The sequence below is a fragment of the Nerophis lumbriciformis genome, linkage group LG22 (assembly GCF_033978685.3).
Source record: "Nerophis lumbriciformis linkage group LG22, RoL_Nlum_v2.1, whole genome shotgun sequence".
NCBI lineage: Eukaryota > Metazoa > Chordata > Actinopteri > Syngnathiformes > Syngnathidae > Nerophis > Nerophis lumbriciformis.
Window position 1 is genome coordinate 28,471,861 of NC_084569.2, and position 17,309 is coordinate 28,489,169.

At 42.5% G+C, this 17,309-nt stretch overlaps 1 protein-coding gene across 3 annotated transcripts; it reads left to right on the forward strand.

The window, feature by feature from the left end:
- Positions 1-228: 228 nt before the first annotated feature.
- On the forward strand, positions 229-16,938 carry LOC133615216 (CD48 antigen-like). Of its 3 annotated transcripts, XM_061973620.2 has the most exons (7): positions 229-966; positions 1,056-1,202; positions 5,024-5,314; positions 5,414-5,653; positions 11,098-11,202; positions 12,586-12,630; positions 15,647-16,937. In XM_061973620.2, the coding sequence occupies exons 2-7, from the start codon at positions 1,154-1,156 to the stop codon at positions 15,910-15,912; spliced, it is 996 nt and encodes a 331-aa protein (XP_061829604.1). In that variant the 5' UTR covers positions 229-966; positions 1,056-1,153; the 3' UTR covers positions 15,913-16,937. The 3 variants fall into 3 exon arrangements, with proteins under 3 accessions (XP_061829604.1, XP_061829603.1, XP_061829605.1); XM_061973619.2 differs by having other exon boundaries at positions 229-1,202; XM_061973621.2 differs by lacking the exon at positions 11,098-11,202 and having other exon boundaries at positions 229-1,202; positions 15,647-16,938.
- Positions 16,939-17,309: the final 371 nt, after the last annotated feature.

Consider the following 17,309-nt stretch of genomic DNA (forward strand, 5'->3'; position numbering starts at 1 on the left):
GCCAATGGTAAAGATTGACTGTCATCTTTCGGGATGTAAACAATGAAACACCGGCCGTGTTTGTGTTGCTAAAGTCGGCCGCAATACACCGCTTCCCACCTACAGCTTTCTTCTTTGCGGTCTCCATTGTTCATTGAACAAATTGCAAAAGATTCACCAACACAGATGTCCAGAATACTGTGGAATTTTGCGATGAAACAGACGACTTAATAGCTGGCCACCATGCTGTCTCAAAATGTCCTCTACAATCCGTGACCTCACGCGCTGACGTCATCATACCGAGACGTTTTCAGCAGGATATGTCGCGCGAAATTTAAAGTTGCACTTTAGTAAACTAACCCGGCCGTATTGGCATGTGTTGCAATGTTAAGATTTCATTATTGATTTATAAACTATCAGAATGTGTGGTCGGTAGTAGTGGGTTTCAGTAGGCCTTTAAGGCTGCTGAACACATTGTTCAGGTTTCTGTACGGATCAATACGGTTTCAAAATGAATACTGTATTTTTAAATATTGTTTTGCATGACATTTTTATACAACATTGTTGTATAAAAAAGATTACAAAAAAGAAAACCATGGTGACTGTAAAGGCGGGCACAAACATTACTGCCGCCAGACAAGTTGACGATAGTGACGTAGGCCTAGCGCATGCGTGGACCAATCGGGTCTCGAACCGGTTGCATCGGTGTATCGCTGTTGAGCGTAGCAATCACTTATAAGACCGAATCCAAGCAACTTTTCCCGTTCGTTACGCAAACTGCAACCAAACACAGAAAGACAACACACATGGTCACACAGAACACAAGCTGCTAACTGAACCTTGTGGAGATAACAAATGTCCAAACACTGTACATAATTCAAAATGAAACCTATTTAAAGCCACTAGAAAGCATGGTGACGCATTTTAGATGCTTGGTATTTCTGATTCATTACAAACTTTAAGGAAGTCGTCACGGAAGTAAACAAGGTAGGAGTTGGGTTTCTTGCCAATACATCTTATAATGTCTAATCTGCTGGCAGTTAGGTAAAAATAACTTTGCTGTTCTTGTTTAACAGGTTTTGACTTTGGCGGATCACACCCAGTTACTTGCTCTTGTCTTCAATTGAACGCCATCAAGTGGAATGGTCAGATCGGTGAAACTGAATGGTCCGCAATGGCCTACCAACAAGTCCTGCTCTATGTCATCTGCACTTTGACAGCAGGTAAGTTCTGCTCTTGCTTTTTCTAGAGGTTTGTTTTTCAAAATGTAGACCTTAGGTAGAGAAATGCAGGTCTGCACCAGGGCTCGGCTTTAGGCACATTGGGAATGTTGTGCGGTTCGCAACCACACCTCGGCAGAAAGGTCGCCTAATTTATAAATGTTGAAAAGGGTACAATAAAGATGTTCCAGAAATGATCACTTTGTTATATTGAATAAAATAAATAGTATATTGTAAAATACAGTCTTTTCAAACGTGTCATGAGAATAAATATCAAGTAAATGTCGGGTCTTTTTTGTAGCGTGGAATGAATATACAACAGACTCTTTCAAGAACCATAATTAGGAGTAAAAACTTGAATTCCTTTTGAAATTTGTCTTTAAAAATGCACGTACGACCCCAGTTAAAGGAGAACTGCACTTTTTTCGTTCACAATCATTATGAAATGACGGATGGATTTTGAATATTGAATAAATGTAAATAAAAGACTGCTTACAGCGGAGCCTATGGAAGGTCCTCTATTCCGCCCATAAAATCTAATAAATAACTATCCAAAAAGCACCAAAAATACTCCATTTACATTTGGTGACTTGAATATTAACCAAGTATTGGTGATATTGTTATTATAAGTGCTAACGCAGACAAACTATTTATAGAGGCGCCGTGATCAATAGTTTATGCTGGTTTGTTTACATCGAGTGGTCTGCTGCTTCCCTGCTCCCTGTAAGTTTATTGTACATCATAAATCATGCCTCTCACATGGATAGTACAAACCCCGTTCCCATATGAGTTGGGAAATGGTGTTAGATGTAAATATAAACGAAATACAATGATTTGCAAATCCTTTTCAACCCATATTTGCAGATAATAATTAACTTTGAATTTCATGGCTGCAACACGTGCCAAATTAGTTGGGAAAGGGCATGTTCACCACTGTGTTACATGGCCTTTCCTTTTAACAACACTCAGTAAACATTTGGGAACTGAGGAGACACATTTTTTAAGCTTCTCAGGTGGAATTCTTTCCCATTCTTGCTTGATGTACAGCTTAAGTTGTTCAACAGTCCGGGGGTCTCCGTTGTGGTATTTTAGGCTTCCTAATGCGCCACACATTTTCAATGGGAGACAGGTCTGGACTACAGGCAGGCCAGTCTAGTACCTGCACTCTTTTACTATGAAGCCACGTTGATGTATGGCTTGGCATTGTCTTGCTGAAATAAGCAGGGGCGTCCATGATAACGTTGCTTGGATGGCAACATATGTTGCTCCAAAACCTTTATGTACGTTTCAGCATTAATGGCGCCTTCACAGCCGCCTCGTGTCGCCCTTGCTAGACTCCACCTTCTTGCAGAACCTGTCTACCTTGAGTCACAATGTGGCTTTAAGGCAGCAAGATCCACAGTGGACATGATTTTCACCCTTCGGCAGCTGCAGGAGAAGTGCCGGGAACAGAGGAGACCCTTGTATCTCACATTGTCGATCTCACTAAAGCATCCGACCTTGTCAGCAGAGATGGTCTCTTCAAGCTGCTTGCAAAGATCGGCTGCCCCCCAAAACTCCTCGCCGTCATAAGATCATTCCACGAAAACACACAGACACAGGGTTCCGTCTGTTGGGAAGGAGGAACATCAGAGGCCTTTCCAATTTCTTCTCCCTCATTCTGTCTACTGCTTTCGGCACAGGTTCTGAGGGTGTCTCCCTACACACAAGAGCTGATGGGAAACTTTTCAACCTTGCCCGTTTGCGCTCCAAGACCAAGGTGACCAGTGTCCTCCTGAGGGAAATGCTTTTTGCTGATGATGCAGCTCTAGCATCCCACACTGAGTCCGGGCTCCAGAGGCTGATGGACAGGCTTTCATCTGCCTGTAAAGAGTTTGTTCTCACCATCAGCCTAAAGAAGACCAATGTCATGGGCCAAGATGCTGAAACTCCACTCTCCATCTCCGTCGACAATCAGACTCTGAAATGTGTCAACACCTTTACATACCTTGGATCCGCAATCTCCAGCGACTTGTCACTCGACACAGAACGTTTCACCCGTCTTGCGAGAGCCGCCACAGTGATGGCCAGGCTGTCCAAGATTATGGGCGAACAACCAGCTATCCAAACGCACTAAACTCCAGGTCTACCATCCTGCGTCATTAGCACACTGATGTATGACAGCGAGGCCTGGACCACCTACACCAGACATGAGAAACAGCTAAACAGCTTCCACCTGCGCTGTCTTCGCCGCATCCTGGGAATCTCATGGCAGGACAAAGTTCTCAACATGGAAGTTCTGGATCATGCTCACTCCACCAGCCTGTTCACCATGCTCAGCCAACGCTTAACTACATTTCCCAGTAGCTTGGCAGTAGCTTTGCTACTTTTTAAACAATTAGCCATTTCCGTAGCTTAGCTATTTTTTAGACCCATGTAGCGGTTAGCTAAGCTACATGCTACAAAAGACGAGAAAGAGAGAAGTGGACTAGTGCAACTCCACGGTCAGGGGAGACAATATACGGGAAACATCAATGATGATTGGTTAGTTTAGGTATAAGAACATCCATGATTGGTTGGTTGGCACGGCCACTCTCTCAACTGCGCCACGCCGTCCCCATGATGTTTGCATTTGGAGCAGTTAGAAGTGGAGAGGGAGTCGAAGAGACAGAAATTGGCTATAAAATCCAAGGCAGAATCCACTAAAGCAGAAACAAAAGGAAAAATGCAAGCTTCTCAGAAATTTGCCAGGATATCAGAGCTATCAAAGCAAAAAGTAATGTGTGAATAAACCAAAGTATTGTGTAAATAATGTAAATAACGACTGTAGATGAACCATCTGTGGCTGTGAAGTGAACACTAGTAAGGTTGTAAATACCGTATAGAGTAGGCTAACCCATGTGGTTCCTGTGGATGTGAACACAAGTTGCAATTACTGTAGTGACTAAATAACAGTGTCTGAAACAGACAAAGTAATGTGTAAATAATGTAAATAGCTAGATGAACCATCTGTGGCTGTGAAGTGAACACTAGTAACGTTGCAAATACTGTGTAGAGTAGGCTAACCCATGTGGTTCCTGTGGATGTGAACACAAGTTGTAATTACTGTAGTGACTAAATAACAGTGACTGAAACAGACAAAGCAATCAGAATCAGAAATACTTTATTAATCCCTGAGGGGAAATAAAAAATTTCAACACAATCCCATTCAAGATCAGACAAACATTACAGGGAGACAGAACAGGATCGCTGACGGGTCTGCCAACTTCCGGCGCCCCTTACAAAAAAGGTGAGAAACAGGTAAACAATGGGGGGTGAGAAGAAAACTATTGGTCTAAGCCTGGGCCCCTGGAGAGGGGGTCCAGACTGAGGCCAAGGGAAAAAACAACTCATAGCCATAGCACACATCCCTCTTACATGTGTGTAATGTGTAAATAATGTCAATAACTAGATGAACCTTCTGTGGCTGTGAAGTGAACACTAGTAATATTGCAAATACAGTGTAGAGTAGGCTAACCATGTGGTTCCTGTGGATGTGAACACAAGTTGTAGTGACTGAAACGTACTTACATACAATTGTTAGAACTGATTAACCCAGAAGTGGTTTGAAAATGGCTCCAAAACAGTTTCCCAATGTGTCTTACATCTCTACTAAGTTCCTTGGACTTTATTCTAACTATTGGTCAATCCAATGATCGCCATCCAACAAACTATCAGCTGCAGGCAATCAGGTATCAAGAAGTGAACAAGGACTGCCTTCAGTAACATATTATAAGATGTAGGTTAATGTATTTATATATTTGAGCATGTTTGTATAATTCTGACCATGTCTGTCTATTTCCCAGTTTCTGCACAGGATGTGAAATATTTCCTGAAGGGGCAGGACATACACTTGGCGCCGTCCATCTCTCAACGACCCATTGGAATTCTCTGGCTACATAATAGAAATGATGTGGTATTGTTTATTCGCACGGAGGATGTTGTGTATCCTCCATACAAGAACAGAGTCGCTTTGGATTGGCTCTCTGCAGAACTCACCATCAAAAATGCCACCTATGAGGACAGTGGGGTCTATGACTTGGATGTTAACATAAACAATAAGCTGCATACTTTCCAGTATAGAATTGAGGTTATAGGTACGTTTCCATTTCCACTCCCAGATTTTTCAGCCTGAATTCTGCAAAAATGTGTAAATAAATCCTCTGACCTCATCCTTCTCCTGGGTTTTCTTACAGACCAAGTATCAAAACCCAACATATCCTGTGAGAGGAGCGACACACAGCAGGCGACGCTTGTGTGCTCAACAGAGTCCAAACAACCTCATTTATTGATGTTTAAGTGGTATTCACGTGGAAAAGAGTATACCGGACCAAATTTAACTGTCTGGAATGAAGATGATGGTCAAGTTTATCGTTGTGATGTCAGCAACCCTCTGACCAATGAAACGGCTTCATTCACTAACGATTGCTTCCTGGGTAATTATAATCAACATTGATGAAAGTGTTCCCGCTCGCCAACGAACCGTTGTCTGTTGCTTTAAAGTCGGTTGGAGGGTGGAACATAGTGTCTTCCTTCCTTCTTGTGTGTGTGTGAGACATACTTGCCAACCCTCCCGGATTTTCCGGGAGACTCCCGAAATTCAGCGCCTCTCCCGAAAACCTCCCGGGACTAGAGATGCGCGGATAGGCAATTTATTTCATCCGCAACCGCGGCAGAAAGTCGTCAACCATCCGCCATCCACCCGATGTAACGTTTGATCATAACTGCATCCGCCCGCCATCCGCCCGTTGTTATATATCTAATATTAATAAAAATAAAAAAAAAGGGTGAAAACTACGCGAATTGCACCTTGTGCAGACAAGATTTTTCGATCGGACACGGAGGAATTAGTGATGTAAAAGACCACGTTGGGACAAAAAAACACAAGTCTAATGCCGTTGCTAGCGATACAAGTGGAAAACTTTCAACGTTTTTCGTCGCCCAAACAGATTCTTTGGATGTGATAAATGCCGAAGTTTTATTTACGGAGGCAATAATTGAGCATGGACTTCCAATCGCACTGGCTGATCACATGGGACAGTTAATAATGTAATGCAACCTTTAAAAATCATTACGCGGTGATCGCGATCCCAAAAATAAACTTTTCTTGCATGATAATGTCCAGAAAAATTCGCTTTATATTACTATAGAGTCCTTTTAACGAATGAGTTTGATGGTTTATCACAAACCTTAAATGAAAGAAGTCCTTTGTTCTCCTGCAGCATGGCCTTGCTTTGTGTTTGGTGCGCCATCCTGTCGGCTGTATTTCACAGCACGACATACTGTTAAAAGTGTTTATACTATTTATACTTTCAATTAACAAATTGAAGTCTTGTGAAAGGTTGACAGGATAACTGGCATTAACTGTCAAAATAATTTCAAACTATTGAAGTTAGCTTACAGAATAAACATGTCAATCAACCCATATGATTTTTGCTGTAATATTTTTGTTTTGAAAAGTCACTGTGACTGATAGAAAAGTGATGGTTTTAGCAACATTTTAACCTGTCTGAATGCTAATAATCATTTTGCGAGCAAGCAGGTAAGCTGCGCGGGCGGAGCGCGCGGAGTGACCCATGTTATTAATAAAAATAAAAAAAAAGGGTGAAAACTACGCGAATTGCACCTTGTGCAGACAAGATTTTTCGATCGGACACGGAGGAATTAGTGATGTAAAAGACCACGTTGGGACAAAAAAACACAAGTCTAATGCCGTTGCTAGCGATACAAGTGGAAAACTTTCAACGTTTTTCGTCGCCCAAACAGATTCTTTGGATGTGATAAATGCCGAAGTTTTATTTACGGAGGCAATAATTGAGCATGGACTTCCAATCGCACTGGCTGATCACATGGGACAGTTAATAATGTAATGCAACCTTTAAAAATCATTACGCGGTGATCGCGATCCCAAAAATAAACTTTTCTTGCATGATAATGTCCAGAAAAATTCGCTTTATATTACTATAGAGTCCTTTTAACGAATGAGTTTGATGGTTTATCACAAACCTTAAATGAAAGAAGTCCTTTGTTCTCCTGCAGCATGGCCTTGCTTTGTGTTTGGTGCGCCATCCTGTCGGCTGTATTTCACAGCACGACATACTGTTAAAAGTGTTTATACTATTTATACTTTCAATTAACAAATTGAAGTCTTGTGAAAGGTTGACAGGATAACTGGCATTAACTGTCAAAATAATTTCAAACTATTGAAGTTAGCTTACAGAATAAACATGTCAATCAACCCATATGATTTTTGCTGTAATATTTTTGTTTTGAAAAGTCACTGTGACTGATAGAAAAGTGATGGTTTTAGCAACATTTTAACCTGTCTGAATGCTAATAATCATTTTGCGAGCAAGCAGGTAAGCTGCGCGGGCGGAGCGCGCGGAGTGACCCATGTTACGAGCCCCCGGCCACGGGGGTGGCGGGCAGGTAAGCTGCTTACCTGCTGCGCGTGACGCCGGCCGCGGCGAAAGCGGACGAGGCGGGGTGTCGGTGCGGTGGGCGCGGTAGTGACCCTGGACGTGCGTCGGGCCCTTCTCGCGGATCGCCTCAGCTACGGCTCCCGGTGGGGCCCTCTCGGGGGAAGGAGCCTCGATCGGTCCCGGACCCCGGCGAGGCGTCCCTCCGCTCCGTAAAAGTGTCCATCTCTTTTTTTTTTTTTCTTCTGTTGTGGCATATGCTGCAGGTGCCTGCTCGTTTTTCGTATGTGGGTAACAACATTTCACTATGTATATATATTTCCCAATTGGTTTAACTGCCACCCGCAAAAAAAAAAAAAAAATATCTAATTAATCCGCCCGACCCGACCCGCGAGCGGATAAAATCTTATTTTTTTAAATTTCATCCGCCCGATCCGCGGATAATCAGCGGACTCCGCGGTTGTGTCCGCAAACCGCGCATCTCTACCCGGGACACATTTTCTCCCGAAAATCTCCCGAAATTCAGGCAGACCTGGAGGCCACGCCCCCTCCAGCTCCATGCGGACCTGGAGGGTCTCTTTACTGTAGACTTCAGAACAGACTCACACACTTGACGTCAGGTGCGCAACACCACGTAAATCGTTGGCCAACCAAAAAGTAACCCCAGTACGCTATAGCCAACATTCATCAGGAGATGGCAACAGACAAACATAGATCACTCTATTAAATTCCTCCCCTTTTAGAATTGTAGAATTTACTCAAAAGAAATAAACAACCCAACCAAAAAAATGCAGCAGCTCAATTAAAAAACTGTACTTAAGCCACATTCTTTTTTTTTTTTAGTACTGAACTCTTAACCCTCATTTGTATACAATAACATGCTTATTATACAAACAGTATTTGTACATCTTTAACACAGATTTTTATACTGTCTTCAGAGATTCAGTTTTTTTGGTGGTACTCGAAACCTTTCTGGGTACCTGCGCAACACCACGTAAATCGTTGGCCAACCAAAAAGTAACCACAGTACGCTATAGCCAACATTCACCAGGAGATGGCAACAGACAAACATAGATCACTCTATTACATTCCAGTCTCTCCATGTTTTCTCGCCATGGTAACATGTGATCCACATGCACTGTGCGCTGTCTCTGTCCCTCATGATATATATATATATTTATATATATATATAAGAAAATACTTCACTTTCAGTGAATTCTAGCTATATATATGTATGTATATGTATGTATATATATATATATATGTTTATATATATATATATATATATATATATATATATATATATATATATATATATATGTATATATATATATGTATATATATGTTTATATATATATATATATATATATATATATACAGTATATATATATATATATATACACACACACATATATATATATATATATATATATATATATATATATATATATATACTGTATATATATATGAAATATTTGACTTGGTGAATTTTAGCTGTAAATATACTCCTCTCCTCTTAGCCACGCCCCCGCCCCACCCCGACCACACCCCCCCCCCACCTCCCGAAATCGGAGGTCTCAAGGTTGGCAAGTATGGTGTGTGACCTCCTGACAAGTATAACGCCTATCCTCTAGCTTCGAAACACTGTTGGAGTTATTTCTGGATAGAAATTAGATATTTCGAAAAGTGAATGTCTTCCGATTAATCAACTGGCTGCACCAGGATGCAGCTAAAATAGTACGTCTCCAGCGTTGTCTGTGGCTCAGTAAGGAGATCGCCTTAGGGTCCAAAAGGAGAATCTATCAGGCAATTGTTTCAAACTGTCCTCCTCAATGGCGGTGAAACGTGGCCTATGAGAGTAGTCCATCAACAAAGTCTATTCTACGGTTCCGACGCTTTGATCGCTACGGCGTTTTCCTTCTCTGCTGCTGCAAAGGTGATTAAAAGATGCTTTGGTCATGCGGCTCAGCGGCTGGAGGGTGAGCTGGTCCACCATGTCCTCACACCTCCACTGCTTCACTGGCGCAAGCGCTTGGGAAACTAGCGGATAAACGAAGGCTGGAGGTCTGCGACGACGACTGCCTCCGCCGCATTCTATGGTGCCGACGCATTGATTGTGTACCCATCGCCTGTCTCCGTCGACACCTGAATCTACGGCCTCTTCCTCCTCCCACCTTCATTGGCGCATGCGCCTTGGCGGACAGCTGAAGACCTCGACAATTACGATCAAGGCGGAACTCTCGGGTTCGCAGGTGGCTTGGCCTGCGTCAGTGGAACCGAGATTGGCCGGCTATCTCTCGCAACCTAGCACAGGACCATGGTGCGCGGGCCGCTATGGTTCGGGATGTCGCCAGGGCCAGAGAGGAATGTCACCTTCGTCCATCACATTTAAAATATCTAACACAGAAATAAATCGCGCAAACCATTCGCCGCAGTCAAATCAGATCTGCAGAGGTGGGTTTGTTTGCCCTGATCTCTAACGGGAAGGGTATGGTCTATAACAAGATATTTGTATTTATTTAAATGTCTCCCCATATTTCTTCCTAAGTCCTATTTTAAATCCATTACCGAATAACCTTTTCACAAGCCGTCATGCCCTGGCAGTCTGTTGGATTGACCTGAGGGATCAGAGAGTGTCAACATATCAATCCCCACATACGGCTATTTTCACTAGGTCTCCTGACGATGGTGCCACCTGGACCACTCAGGACAATGTCATCGCTTTTGCCCACAGGAAAATCCTTACTCTTACGGAAATCCTCACAACCTCTCTCCTTTAAAGCCGAGCTTGACAATATCTTATTTATACATATACAAATAAACACACATTTACATACGTTGCAGAAATTGGAATTCTCTCTTAGACGGTGCTCTGAGACTATATTGGTCTGGTCAATTTTCATTATTAGTTATGTATTTTTCGGACTATAAAGCGCACTTAAAACCCTTTCAAAGATGGACAGTGCGCCTTATAACCCGGTGCGCTTTATGTACGTATTAATTCTGGTTCTGCTTGCCGACCTCAAAGCAAATTTATTTAGTACATGGTGTAATTATAAGTTTGACCAGTAGATGACAGTCACACACAAAGACATACGTGTGGACTGCAGGTCAACACCTGTTCAATAAATGACGCCAGTAAGTACGTAAGCAAGCAACACCAAAACTTTGATGTTTCATGGAGAATATAGAACATTACACACCGCGCTCAAAAATCTGTCAAAATGTTTTAGTACGACTTTGGTAAGCTATGAAGCTGCACCGATGTAGGGATTGTCGGAGCAATACGGCTACCATAGTCAGACGTACTGTGCTTCAACATACAGATATTATTATGGTGTGTGTATGTAATGATGGAAGTGAAATAACGAAATGATGGCTGCACATTATTTAACATTTAATTTTCACATAATTGTACTTTGAAAAGTTACTTTGACCTTGACTTTTGTTTTTCTGCGCAGACAAAAGATCAAATTCTTCAGTGATAACTGCCATCCATACTACCCTCATTGTGGTCATCATTGTGTGTTGCTGTGTATTATATATAAAACGTCACCATTTAAAAGGTACTGAAACTGAACATGACACTGAAAACACAAAACATTTTTTAAATAGGAATGAAGATGTTTATGATATATTGATATCAAGTACAATAAGAGACAATGTAAAACTAAAACTAGAAACTGGACTTTATTTTTATTTTTTTAATGTTGCCTATGATTCACAATCATTATGTAAGACAAGAAAATTCTAGGTGGCTAGCAATCGTGCTAATGGGAGTCATCCATTTTGCCTTGAAATCACTCTAAAAATACTTCATTTACATCTCACGACCTGAATATTAACCAAGTATTAGCTATAGTAATATTGTAAAACTTACAAACGTTGTTTGTAGCGATGAATGAAGAATCCTTCTGAGCAGAAACTCTATGGACGGTTGTACTTCCGGTTCAAGGCGCGAAACAGGAATTACATTTTCAGCCCGCAGCACCTGCGCTGAGCGATCTTGTCCAAAAGATGGCGCCACAGCGTAAAACAACACACCTTTTCAGTGTCTCTGTCGGTGTTCTATGAAAACTAATTGTTGAACACAAAACATTATGGCCGTTAGCGAGGAAAAATCCACAAATTACCGGTAGCCGCAGGGTTCAAAGCCTTGGAAAAAAGTAGCGTCTTATAATACAGGACATAGTCATGCGCTGTCTACAATGATCAAAATACATAAATATTATGAATGTTACTACAGTACATATATACCGTATTTTTCGGACTATAAGTCGCAGTTTTTTTCATAGTTTGGCCGGGGGTGCGACTTATACTCAGGAGCGACTTATGTGTGAAATTAATAACACATTACCGTAAAATATCAAATAATATTATTTATCTCATTCACGTAAGAGATTAGACGTATAAGATTTCATGGGATTTAGCGATTAGGAGTGACAGATTGTTTGGTAAACGTATAGCATGTTCTATATGTTATAGTTATTTGAATGACTCTTACCATAATATGTTACGTTAACATACCAGGCACGTTCTCAGTTGGTTATTTCTGCCTCATATAACGTACACTTATTCAGCCTGTTGTTCACTATTCTTTATTTATTTTAAATTGCCTTTCAAATGTCTATTCTTGGTGTTGGGTTTTATCAAATAAATTTCCCCCAAAAATGCGACTTGTACTCCAGTGCGACTTATATATGTTTTTTTCCTTCTTTATTATGCATTTTCGGTCCGTGCGACTTGTACTCCGGAGCGACTTATACTCTGAAAAATACGGTACTTATGTATAAAAAAAAATTGTGTGCTCATCTGACATAAGGATTGTGAATGATAGGCAAAAAAAAAAAAAAAGTACAGTTCCCTTTTAAACCCCATCACGTTTTTTTCAGTCTTGTTTCACGTCATTCCATATGAATGAAGTTAACTTTCTCTCTTTGTTCCTACAGACCTGTTGAAAAATATCCAACACAGAAGACAAGGGGCAGTAAAAGGTATGATCCCTTACTTAATTACAATTGATTTCATTATCATATTAGGTTTTTTATTAATAGTATGTATATTTATTTATTTACAGACATCATTTTATATTGCATTGTTTCTTTTGTTAATATTAGAGTCCGTTCTTCAAAAAGAGAAACCCTAGAGGCGTACAGCTTATGTATAGGGAGGGACCCTCAGTTGAAACATACATCATCATCATAATACAGTGAACCCCAAACACCGGGCCAGGGACCAGATTTAAAATAATTTATAACAAACTTAACTAACTAACTACTTAACTTTGGCCAGTGCTACCAATAAGTTTGTTCATAGATGTATTATAAAACTCCTGATAGGAAGACGCAATATGAATAAACATATACAATGTAAAAGTGCAAAAGCTAGTTTCTATCTGCGGTCCGTGGCAGGTTGATGACCGAAGATCAGGAACAAAGTGACCATAGTAGTTCAAGTGAGACGTGCTAAATTGTTGCTTATAATTGTGCTGAAGGAAGAAAATACACGTCTCCTTTGGCCTCGTAGGTCAAAGTGCTGCTATTGTTACACAAGTAGTTAGCAATAACACACGCATGGAACGTTGCACCAAAAAAAGCTAACATTAGTGTATCTATGTACAAACGCCGTTTCCATATGAGTTGGGAAATTGTGTTAGATGTAAATATAAACGGAATACAATGATTTGCAAATCCTTTTCAACCCATATTCAATTGAATGCACTACAAAGACAAGATATTTGATGTTCAAACTCATAAACTTTATTTTATTTTTTTGCAAATACCGTATGTTTCGGACTATAAGTCGCAGTTCTTTTGATAGTTTGGCCGGGCTCCAGTGCGACTTATATATGTTTTCTTCCTTCTTTATTATGCATTTTCGACAGGTGCGACTTATACTCCGAAAAATACGGTAATAATTAACTTAGAATTTCATGGCTGCAACACGTGCCAAAGTAGTTGGGAAAGGGCATGTTCACCACTGTGTTACATGGCCTTTCCTTTTAACAACACTCAGTAAACGTTTGGGAACTGAGGGGACACATTTTTTAAGCTTCTCAGGTGGAATTCTTTCCCATTCTTGCTTGATGTACAGCTTAAGTTGTTCAACAGTCCGGGGGTCTCCGTTGTGGTATTTTAGGCTTCATAATGCGCCACACATTTTCAATGGGAGACAGGTCTGGACTACAGGCAGGCCAGTCTAGTACCCGCACTTTTTTACTATGAAGCCACGCTGTTGAAACACGTGGCTTGGCATTGTCAGGCTGAAATAAGCAGGGGCGTCCATGATAACGTTGCTTGGATGGCAACATATGTTGCTCCAAAACCTGTATGTACCTTTTAGCATTAATGGCGCCTTCACAGATGTGTAAGTTACCCATACTTTGGGCACTAATACACCCCCCATAACATCACAGATGCTGGCTTTTCAACTGAGGGTGCATGGGAGTTTGCCCAACCAGTCTACATGTGTTTTGTGGACTTGGAGAAGGCATTCGACCGTGTCCCTCGGGAAGTCCTGTGGGGAGTGCTCAGAGAAAATGGGGTAACGGACTGTCTGATTGTGGCAGTCCGCTCCCTGTATGATCAGTGTCAGAGCTTGGTTCGCATTGCCGGCAGTAAGTCGGACACGTTTCCAGTGAGGGTTGGACTCCGCCAAGGCTGCCCTTTGTCACCGATTCTGTTCATAACTTTTATGGACAGAATTTCTAGGCGTTGAGGGGATCTGGTTTGGTGGCTGCAGGATTAGGTCTCTGCTTTTTGCAGATGATGTGGTCCTGATGGCTTCATCTGGCCAGGATCTTCAGCTCTCACTGGATCGGTTCGCAGCTGAGTGTGAAGCGACTGGGATGAGAATCAGCACCTCCAAGTCCGAGTCCATGGTTCTCACCCGGAAAAGGGTGGAGTGCCATCTCCGGGTTGGGGAGGAGATCTTGCCCCAAGTGAAGGAGTCAAGTACCTCGGAGTCTTGTTCACGAGTGAGGGAAGAGTGGATCGTGAGATCGGCAGGCGGATCGGTGCGGCGTCTTCAGTAATGCGGACGCTGTATCGATCCGTTGTGGTGAAGAAGGAGCTGAGCCGGAAGGCAAAGCTCTCAATTTACGGGTCGATCTACGTTCCCATCCTCACCTATGGTCATGGCCGTTGGGTTATGACTGAAAGGACAAGATCACGGGTACAAGCGGCCGAAATGAGTTTCCTCCGCCGGGTGGCGGGGCTCTCCCTTAGAGATAGGGTGAGAAGCTCTGCCATCCGGGGGGAGCTCAAAGTAAAGGCGCTGCTCCTCCACATCGAGAGGAGCCAGAAGAGGTGGTCGGGCATCTGGTCAGGATGCCACCCGAACGCCTCCCTAGGGAGGTGTTTAGGGCACGTCCGACCGGTAGGAGGCCGCGGGGAAGACCCAGGACACGTTGGGAAGACTAAGTCTCCCGGCTGGCCTAGGAACGCCTCGGGGTCCCACAGGAAGAGCTGGACGAAGTGGCTGGGGAGAGGGAAGTCTGGGCTTCTCTGCTTAGGCTGCTGCCCCCGCGACCCGACCTCGGATAAGCGGAAGAAGATGGATGGATGGATGGACATTAAATATTTTGTCTTTGCAGTCTATTCAATTGAATATAAGTTGAAAAGGATTTGCAAATCATTGTATTCTGTTTTTATTTACCATTTACACAACGTGCCAACTTCACTGGTTTTGAATTTTGTACTAGCAAAAATTAGTAAAAAAAACAAAAGTCTACAGAGAGCTTTTTTGCAAAGGGAAAAAGACCAGGGGCTCGCACTAATTCAACGTTAGGGTGAGTTTTTTTTTCATGTATTCATTTTCCATGCACTTAATTGCCATATTCATCTGCCACACGCCGTGAAAATAATGCCTACATTAAATCCACAAAGGTTGGGGACCCCTGATATAATATACAGCACAGAGTACAATACAATTCATGTCCAACACCCATTTAGTTTCACACCAGGTTGAAATGTTCTTTGAAATGTCATTTTGACATTTTCTTTGTTTTAGAATGGAACAATGAGCTGGACTCGGAAGAGACCATGACTCGCCTCATGGCTTACCACCACCAAGACACCGTCCAACTTGAGGACATCAGCAATAATCAGCAGGTGTGTCCGGACGCTGCGGTGAAAGGAGACCCTATTGATACCAGCATCTCCTGCAGACTGCAAACCCACAGGAAATGTAGCAGCTGGGCAGGTACCACGACACCCTATTTCTGGGACACACCCAATCCTCCCACCGAAGGAACAATCGGTGTGAAACAGGAGTGAAGGAAGCCATCTGTTCAACTTAGAGACAAAATGGAGGTTAACATCAACTTCTTCTCAAATAGCATGCTTTATCAGCATCACGCTTCAAACCCTGCTGTCAAAAGCTCTGCACTACAAAACGTGCTCACAGTCACCATTAATCCTGACTTCATTTTGACTTGTGAAAAAACAACTAATCAGCCAAAAAATAAAGTTTAGTGTGAATAAGGACGAGCGTATTGTTCATAAGAGTTGCGTGTGGACTGCAGGCTGACGCCTGTTCAATAAATGACGCGAGCAAGGACCCGTAAGCAAGCAACACCAAAACTTTGATGTTTCATTGAGAAGACAGAACATTACACGCGGCGCTCGGAAATGTGTCAAAATGTTTTAGTACGACTTTGGTAAGCTACGAAGCCGCACCGCTTGATGGATTGTTGACGTACCGTGCTTCAACATACGAGTATTATTATGGTGTGTACAAAGACCCCAAAATGGCACCTATTTGGAGACATATCATCTGGCGTTTTGTTTTGCAAACATATTGCATATTAGAATAGAAATTGAAAGAGTAAATGAAACCAAATTTCTAGGTATAATGTTTGATGATAAATTGAACTGGAAATCTCATGTAAAAAAAATATACAACATAAGGTGGCAATCAATCAATCAATCTTTATTTATATAGCCCTAAATCACAAGTGTCTCAAAGGGCTGCACAAGCCACAACGACATCCTCGGTACAAAGCCCACATACGGGCAAGGAAAAACTCACCCCAGTGGGACGTCGATGTGAATGACTATGAGAAACCTTGGAGAGGACCGCATATGTGGGTAACCCCCCCCCCCCTCTAGGGGAGACCGAAAGCAATGGATGTCGAGTGGGTCTGACATAATATTGTGAGAGTCCAGTCCATAGTGGATCCAACATAATAGTAAGAGTCCAGTCCATAGTGGGGCCAGCAGGACACCATCCCGAGCGGAGACGGGTCAGCAGCGCAGAGATGTTCCCAGCCGATGCACAGGCGAGCGGTCCACCCCGGGTCCCGACTCTGGACAGCCAGCACTTCATCCATGGCCACCGGACCTGTGCCCCCCCCCCCCTCAAGGAAAAGGGGAGCAGAGGAGAAAAGAAAAGAAACGGCAGATCAACTGGTCTAACAGGGGGGCTATTTAAAGGCTAGAGTATACAAATGAGTTTTAAGATGGGACTTAAATGCTTCTACTGAGGTAGCATCTCTAATTGTTACCGGGAGGGCATTCCATAGTACTGGAGCCCGAATAGAAAACGCTCTATAGCCCGCAGACTTTTTTTGGGCTCTGGGAATCACTAATAAGCCGGAGTTCTTTGAACGCAGATTTCTTGCCGGGACATATGGTACAATGCAATCGACAAGATAGGACGGAGCTAGACCGTG